The 9127-nt window shown below is 36.1% G+C and overlaps 1 protein-coding gene and 1 long non-coding RNA gene across 4 annotated transcripts; both read left to right on the top strand.

Annotated features, from left to right (window-relative positions):
• The first annotated feature begins 249 nt into the window (after nucleotides 1-249).
• On the top strand, nucleotides 250-5447 carry LOC103425813 (uncharacterized). Its single transcript, XR_528006.4, has 5 exons — nucleotides 250-481; nucleotides 753-825; nucleotides 925-1214; nucleotides 1504-1553; nucleotides 5297-5447. It is a non-coding gene; the product is annotated as an uncharacterized lncRNA (long non-coding RNA).
• Nucleotides 5448-5512: 65 nt separating this feature from the next.
• On the top strand, nucleotides 5513-8056 carry LOC103425814 (alpha carbonic anhydrase 7-like). 3 transcript variants are annotated; one of them, XM_070807906.1, is made up of 6 exons: nucleotides 5513-5626; nucleotides 6151-6396; nucleotides 6508-6947; nucleotides 7152-7316; nucleotides 7514-7567; nucleotides 7733-8056. In XM_070807906.1, exons 2-6 carry the CDS (start codon nucleotides 6306-6308, stop codon nucleotides 7820-7822), a joined length of 840 nt encoding a protein of 279 aa, XP_070664007.1. In that variant the 5' UTR covers nucleotides 5513-5626; nucleotides 6151-6305; the 3' UTR covers nucleotides 7823-8056. The 3 variants fall into 3 exon arrangements, with proteins under 3 accessions (XP_070664007.1, XP_070664006.1, XP_008362138.2); XM_070807905.1 differs by lacking the exon at nucleotides 5513-5626 and adding an exon at nucleotides 5828-6038; XM_008363916.4 differs by lacking the exon at nucleotides 5513-5626 and having other exon boundaries at nucleotides 6052-6396.
• Nucleotides 8057-9127: the final 1071 nt, after the last annotated feature.

The following is a 9127-nucleotide window of genomic DNA, read 5'->3' as shown; positions in this document are numbered from 1 at the left end:
CCAAGGAAAAGACTCGAAATTCCCTTTGGGGGTAACCATACACCAAAATAATGTGGATGACCCGTATCTTAATGATCATTAGGAACTTAGTTATAAGGCACTCTTGATGGTAGTGTGTTGTTATAACCTGTACCTTAAAATAATATATTTTATTCTCGATAAGTGTGAAATGACCAACATACCCTAGTGTGGGTGTCTTGGATAACTATGAACCTCTGAGTTTAATTTCAATTTCTCATGTTTTCTTATTTTATTGAATTGGTTTTTGTTCTCACGAGTATATTGGCAAAAGCAAAATCGAATTCAGAGTCACGAAGATCAAGTTATAATTTTTGAAGTTTGAAGGGCAAAATTGTAATTTCTACTTGAGCAGCCTAGGAATCGAATGGGTGGATTGCATGTGCAATCCAGCGATGGGAAGGAAGAGAACTCAAGCTTAGGTTCTCGGTGAAAGTTTTCGATGAGTTCGAGGTGAAACTCGGTAAGTTTAGCTTGAATTTTATTTCATCCCATTGCTAGTAGTGTTCTCTAGCTTCCTGCTGAATTTGAGCTTGAAATTGAGGTTTTAACCTCTTTGTAAGTTTACCAGTTTCCGGTGACGGACTCTGGTTGAGTTCCGTCGAGCTCGAAGCCAATCACGGTCTAATTCTTAGTGGATTGGACTTTGATGAGTTTTATGAGCATTCTTGTGAAGTTTTGAACTGAAAATCATAGTTTCTTACCTCTGCATGCAATGTTCTTCGCATTTCCAGAAACTGGTGGAATTCTCCGATGATTGTCGAATCCGAGGTGATTCGACCCCGAATCATTCAAAGTCAGACTTAGGTAATTAATATACTTATTTTCATGATTTTGTTTGAGTTTGGATGAAAAATCCATGAAATTCGAATGAAATTGAAGCTCTGCAATCTGGGTTTTATGCAGAATCTGGCAAACCTTCGGCGGCGAAACACAGCGATCACGACGCTCTCCGTTATTTAACGGTAACGACGATGGATTTCGTTAGATATAACGGATCTCTACTGGCAAGGTTATATTCTGTTAACCTTCAATCTGTAAACCGACGACCGGAGCGTGGCCTCGGCCACTTCAACGTGTACTCGCCGATCGGCGGCGGTGAGTACGGCAGCCCGTATGCCGGCGATGTCAATGACGATGGCGGCGTGTGCAGTAGTGCGTGAAGTGATGCGTGAGGACCCGAGACCTAACCCAAGGTTATTCAATGTCACGAATCACGTCTGCACTTCGTTTATCACATTTGAGTTAAAGTTTTAGTGAACCTTAGAATTTACTTAGTATTGGTACGAGAGATTTTTCAATGTGACTGACACATAAGGTGGTACACTACGTGTCATTATACAAATGATGGGATGTGTGTATTAAAAAATTAATAACTTAAAAAATAAAATTTCCTACCACTTACGTAAAAATACGTAGTGTATCATCCGTATTTCTGTCATAATGAAATTTTTTTCATATTGGTACTAAATTAATGTTTTACAGGTGCGCTTGAGTAGCCTAGGCAAAGGCAAAGAGAAACACACATAATTTCTGTAAGTGGATCCCCTTCAAAACTCACCTGCTTTTTTTTTACACTATTGATGAAATTAAATGCTTTTAAGTATTCTTGGATGAGACTTAAATAGAAATTGGTTAGATGACCATATAAATGATTTACTTATGTTGGTAATTTATTTTCACCGCATGGTCTGTTATATATCGAGTATAGATATATGCGGCCATAGGATATTTGCATGTGATGCAATATTTTTAATAGAGGTTAGATATGCTAGTAGATGCTAGTTGTGCACAGGTAGACGCTCGTGTACTCATATGTGTTGTACTCTTACTAGCTCAATTGTAGAGAAGCTCGATTCTTCTTTTTGTGTAGCGAGATATGCCTAGATTCCGATTACATCCCTTTTTGTGTAAGTTCCTAGAATTGATTTTTTTAACAATTTTGTCAATTTATTTTGAGGGTATTAGAGATTAGACAAACATAACTATACATTAAGACCTCGTAAAAGATTATTGAAGCGCTCAACATATATTTTGTTCGATCGTCAAAAGTTTACAATGATAATCATAATTTCGGCCAAAAAACTTCATTGGTCGAGCTCCTAATTCGTACCTACGGAGGTAGAGTGTCTTGTCGATTTCTGCCAAGGCTTGTCGAGCGAGACATATTATCAAACGCAACATGGGGACCATAAGGTCACACACAAGAAATAAGGGAAGAAAGACAAAAGAAGAGAAATAAGTAAATTTACAAATAACTATACATAGGGTTACACAAAAGAAATAGCACGTTGAATAATTTAGTATTTTTACTTATTCTTTTAGTTAATATACATTGAGATCATGAAACTATTAGAGTCATGAACAACCAATAACCCATGTTGAGTTGTTAGGGTAAAATTGGCTATTCCTAAACAAAACGTCTGAGTCTGTAATCTTAGACTAGTACATATTTTCCGTTGTAATTATTTTAGTCTAAGTTTGTTTCTTGGCTCTCTATCATAAAACTGGCAAGCGTTTCAGAGACATCCACTCAGGTATGTTTGCATGCATGCATCCAACTACATCTATATCACATGGTATTGTATTTGGGATAGGACTTTTACTCATTGTGTGTTTTATCTTTTTAGAATGACTTATCCCATCTATATTAATTATTAAATCATGTTTTCAAAAGACTTATCTGATTGCATCCAACTAAATGGATTGCATGGGAGTTATCTAAATGGTTTGTTGTCCTTATCAATTTATTTGGTGCGGTGCCGTGAGTTATATAAGAGAGGTCAGGGATTTGTTTAAGTGAAGCCGCATATGCATATAACCTGGTTTCTTTGATAAAATATTTAGAGGCAGCAGCTTGGTGTTTTGAATAAGGAAAAATATTTTTGATATTGCTGCTATCTTGTGGTTTCAACAGCATGCGGTTTTAAAGAGAAAATATTATTTTCATGCTGTTTTTCATTTAAGGTTTTAATTGAATGTCAATTATGAAAATGTGCCTTGTGATTTTCATAATTGATTGTTTTTCAAATAAACACTTCATCGTATAAACATTCTGCATGATCGAGTTAGTATCTTGCAAAGTTCGAGGAAAAGGTGATTGACGATCGCGTTAGTGTCGTGCCACTTCAACTCGAAGACTGAAGAGAGATCGAGTAGCAAAGCGCGGAGACAAAACTGCCTACTAGTATGCGTGTCTAGTTGATGAGTTTTGTAAGTCTTTCTGTACTTATTTCTCTTAGTGTTTGTCCTGGCTTGGAAGCCCGAGGATTTTCCCAGTGTTGGGTTTTGCCTCGTTAAATCCTACATCATGTGTGCACTTTTTATTTATCGTTTTAATTGCATATGAGTATGATAGTTTGATATGTGATGTGAATGTGGATTTAATTTGAGAATTGAAAATTAAATTGAAAATTGAATTGGATTTTTAAATTGAAACCTATTCACCCCCCTCTAGGTTAAACTAGTACTCATCCTAGAACTTTCATGAGTCCACTACTAAATAGAGGGAACCTAATCCTTTATATCAAGCAAATTTACAAGCTCCTGTATAAATTATACTTGTTGGTTTGGCAAATTCAACTATCAACTAATTAAATAATAAAAAAGTCCTTGCTGGCGCGTATCAAAAACTACCTACTACTTTCACCCCAAAAAAGAAAAAGAAAAAACTACCTACTATTTGTTTTCTTTTCCCCCCAAAATAATGCCTACTATTTGGTTGTCGGAGTAGCAATGCGGAAGAGGATATATAACTCCACGTAATCGGATGTCTGTATCCAATTATACGATAGCTCAGTGCACGTAATTGGGTTGCTTAGCTTAGATGTAGTTTTTCCTTTCCTCCAACCTCACAGTCACGAGAAGGTCTTAAGTGTGGCCACCATTGTTGATGGGTCCATGTGTTGTGTGTGAGGGGTAAGACACAAATAGGGCTGAATGAACATAGAAAAATTAGGAGTAGGGTGGCGACGATTTTGTGTGTGTGAGGGCCGTATGGCCACTTGGTATGGTCTCCAGACCAAAGAATTTGTCCACCGCCACAGGTTGATGGTTTTTTCTATGTATACAAATTTTTTCAAAGGTTTGGTAGAACTTATCTTGGACAATTACAACTTGCAGGTTGCTAACAACCAGGAAAACGTGTGAACCGATTTTCTTTTTCTAAGTCTTATGCATAAAATATGATAAAACTAATTTTGCTTTTAGAAAACTCCTGGATGTGTTTCTGAACAATTTCTTGGTGCTCGTGGAAAATAAATTTTCACACAAATCCTACAAAATTTTAAAACTGACAACTATATCACAATTTGCTTTATAGTTGTTCGTAGCATAAAGAACATATATTATTTTTAACTATTAATTTAAATTCATGATATGAGATTTGATTTTCATCCTAAAAAATAAGTGACTTAATAGTAGAATAAACGATCATCGACTGTCCGATGATTGAGAGAAAAACTGACCGTGGTCAGGGACAATGATTGTATAAAATGAAAGAAAGAAAACGATGACTGATAGAAGGTCGGAAGTTTCTAGTTACTTTCAGGTGTTCATCTGATTCTAAAAGCTCCTTTTCTCGTTACGAATTAATGTGCCCCTGTCCAACACTGTTGTTAATCTAGGTCTAACAAAAGTCAACATTGCTAGTGTGCCACGACACCTTGGTGAGGCCTTTTGTTTCTGTCCATTTGTTCCAACTCCCTGACTAACCCATCAACTTATGCCCACATGCACGGCAGTATTCTAATCTAATATCTACATTATTATAAAATAAAAAATAAAATAAAAAATAAAATAAAATGAAGGCGCAGTTGATTGAAGTGAAAGATTTTATTTAATAGGACCGTCCACCAATTACAAACATTCTAAAGTCAAAATATCTCTCTACTCTATTATCATTCATCGCATATGCCACGTTTATTTTTTCTCAAAATCAACCTCAATCCAGTATGTATGAAAAATGACTCACATGACACCAATGAAGCATTTATGTGAGCTAAAAACATCGTCACTGATTGGTAGTACTAAAATAGTGATAACTTGATGGTTAGTCATATTGGAAATTTTGAGTAGAAATTTTATTGTCTCACATTAGTCATTTCTAAAAGGTTTCTTCACTTTATAAGGCTTTGTTTCTTATACATAGTGATTGGAGTAATGGATCATTGAGAATGAAATTGGACTCAACCTTGAGGTTGGGTTTGGGGTGTACTAATTAGTTGATAATTAAATTCTTTAATTAATTTCGAATTCAATTAAATTTTTTTTTTAACAGACTCATCTAAGTCAATGAAAAAACGCAGAGAGCACAGCACCCGTCTGAAGAGATGTCTCCCAACAGTCATAGCCCATTCTCATACCTGTTGCGAACATGCATAATCCCACTATGTATACATCCATTTGCATGGCATTTAGAACACATAAAATATCAAATTCTTCTTCTACATTCATAAACCTTCTTATTGAGAGAACCACACATAAATTCGCCAGAAGTCAGTTTTCCGGTGCTGGAATTCAAACTTGATCATTGAATCCTGGTTAAGCAAACGTCCGTAGAACTACAAGCACTGAGTAGGGACGAAATTTCTGTTTCAATGACATTGCGGTACGCAAGCCTCGATCTTCAATATCTCTATTTAATATTATTTCATTGTTCATGTTAATTAGTTGTTTACATTTATTATTTATTAGCATATATAAATTTATCACAGATTGTTGACGTTTATCCAACAAGTTAGACCAAAAAACAATAGCATAATTACATTTTACTTTATGATCCTAAAAAAAAGAAACATTTTAGTTTATGAATTATTTTTGTTGATTTCTAAGAAACAAGGATCAAACGATTGCTAGTCTAAACTAAAAGGGTGAAATTCCTTTGAATAATTAGTCCAAGTAGAAAGTGACCAAAAACACCGATGTCTATGTCCATTATTGTGGTAAACAACGTGTCCTTGTTCATTCTTTATTGACATCCGAGGGCAGCGTTCATACGCGGGCGAGAAACACAGAAACAGGTATTATGTCATAGTACGCGCTTTACATATCTGTTTTTCTCATCCATATATATATGTTTATATATAAATACATGCACTAATTAAACTAAAACCCATCTGCATAATTTTGTAGCTCTGATCGCCTGACCTCCTCCACTGTAACATTATACTAACTAGTCCAAGTATTTTTCCGATTCTGCAATACATAGAAACCTCACCGGAAAGGGCAGAGGTTTACTGCAATTACCACTTATCTCTGATCCGTCGCTCTTTGATACAAACATAAACATGAAGAAGTCGCATCAAAGCAAACCCATATACTTTTTCTGTTTAGTATTCTTTTTATGTTCCGCAACATCGATCACAGCTCAAGAAGTTGGTAAGCACAACAAATTACAGTACATACCTATATGTTCTTGTTCCGTTTGTTTCTTTCTTTCTTTCGTCTCAAGTTTATTCACAAGTGGATACACTCATATTGGTATTGCAGAAGATGAACGAGAGTTCGATTATCTTCAGGGAAGTGGAAAGGGACCGAAGCAGTGGGGAGCGATTAAGAAAGAATGGTCAGCCTGTAAGAATGGAGGCATGCAATCTCCTATTGATTTATCGAGTCACAGGGTCACGTTAGTCCCAAACTTGGGCAAGCTCAACATCTCTTACAATCCTTGTAATGCTACCGTAAAGAATAGAGGCCACGATATTTCGATTTACTGGGAGGGCAACGCTGGATCAATTCATATAAATGGTACTCAGTATTTGCTAAAACAATCTCACTGGCACTCCCCTTCCGAGCACTCCGTCAATGGCAGGAGGTACGACATGGAGCTCCACATGGTTCATCTAAGCTCCGATCCCAATGTCACAAACAAGATCGCTGTTGTTGGCGTCCTATACAAGATTGGTCGCCCTGACTCTTTCCTTTCTAAGGTACATACGTACTCCATAGATCAAAAATCAAATTCTCTATTGCTCATTTTGCAATAAACATGAATACATATGTTGTCAGATTGTAAATGCTGGTAAATTTTTTTTGCTTGAATGTTCGTCCAAATCTCAACATAACTGTTGTAGGTTATGAAAATTGAAAAGTACATTTGTCCTAACATGTTGCTAGTTGTGGATTGATTTCAGTTGACAGGGCATGTAAAGTCAATGATGGATCAGACGGAAGAGAGAAACATAGGGACAATTGATCCCCGAGAAATTAAAATCCGTAAGAAAAACTATTACAGATACATGGGCTCACTCACTGTTCCTCCTTGCACTGAAGGCGTTATTTGGACCATCAATAAAAAGGTGATTAATTAACTGGTCCTCCTTAATAAAACCCTCAATATTCATATAAAGTTCATATACGAAGCTTCCTTTTTAATTTGGACCATCAATCTAGTATGTGGCTATTTACCAGATTCATTTTACATATTTCCAACAGATATGAACAGTCAATTTAGTATGTGGCTCTTTACCAAATTCATTTTACATATTTCCAACAGATAAGAACAGTCTCAAGGGATCAAGTAAAGCTATTTCGAGTCGCTGTGCATGATGTAAGTGTTTCCACATCTCTACTGTTTTTCGGAAAGCCCTCCCCAACCCAAAAATATCGTATCTTTGCAGATCTGACTGTTAGATAATAAATGAATTAATCGTATGTGCTTAGCCAAGTTTCACATATATATCTGATTTTCTTTTTGGTTTCTTTTTTGGATCAGTATGCAGAGATGAATGCAAGGCCAGTACAACCACTTAATCTTCGAGAGATCCAGGTCTTTGACAGAAGAACAGGGAGCACAAATAACTGATGATATCTCAACTCCTATCAGAAGAGAGTTTCTCACCACATTTTTTAATGTACAATAATGTTTCCCATTGTTATTGCTCTCCCACTTGCTAAATATGAGCAGAATCAATTGGTTATCATGATAGTCACGTCATGTATTATACGAGTAATAGACTTATCACAATTTTTTATCATATAATATATATGATACATGATGTACTAAATTAATATTAAATAAGATAAAATTATTAATTAATATAATATGTTTACATTTGTCACATCGTTTTACACACCCCGACCCGAAATGTCTACTAGGACTCCGATTCGAGCTGTGTTGGCCGATACCTGGAAGGTGACGAAGCCATAAAGTGTGATGATGTGGAAAATTGTGAATAAATTTAAACCTAAGAGTGCCTAAATACCAGAGTGCACTGGTGAGCGGGAATGAACCCACTTCACATGTGATGTTAAAGCATAAGCAAGTACAGAAAAATGATATAAGAATCGTACCCTCGAAATAGTCTCCGATACTAAGAATCACCGCGAGTCTTTCGTGATAATAGAACTCAGCTAATAATACCTTGAGGGTGAAGACAAGACAAGTGTGAATGGCCATGTAAGTAAATTACTAATAGGAAACATATAACACATGTAATTCCTCGTTACAACACCTATATAATTTCCAGACAAATCATAATGTACCACAACACAACATCAACAATAATATCAAATAATCATGCGATTAGTATCTCATAATAGTACGCAAGTCGGAGCCACCTCTAGTGACCTATACAACATATTCATATCTCATCACATATCTCATCAATCATGGCTAGCATGTAAGTTGGAGTCACCTCTAGCGACCTATACGACATATTCATATCTCGTCACATATCTCATCAATCATGGCTGGCATATAAGTTGAAGTCACCTCTAGTGACCTATACGACATATTCATATCTCATCACATATCTCATCAATCATGGTTAACATATAATAGTCGGAGTCACTTCTAGTGACCTATATGACATATTCATATCTCATCACATATCTCTTCAATCATGGCTAGCATATAAGTTGAGGTCACCTCTAGTGACCTATACGACATATTCATATCTCATCACATATCTCATCAATCATGGCTAGTCGGAGTCACCTTTAGTGACCTATACGACATATTCATATCTCATCACATATCTCATCAATCATGGCTAGCATGTAAGTCGGAGTCACCTCTAGTGACCTATACGACATATTCATATCTCGTCACATATCTCATCAATCATGGCTAGCATATAAGCCGGAGTCACTTCTAGTGACCTATACG

This window comes from Malus domestica, chromosome 11 (assembly GCF_042453785.1).
Source record: "Malus domestica chromosome 11, GDT2T_hap1".
Taxonomy (NCBI): Eukaryota; Viridiplantae; Streptophyta; class Magnoliopsida; order Rosales; family Rosaceae; genus Malus; species Malus domestica.
This window is presented reverse-complemented; position numbering and strand designations above follow the sequence as displayed.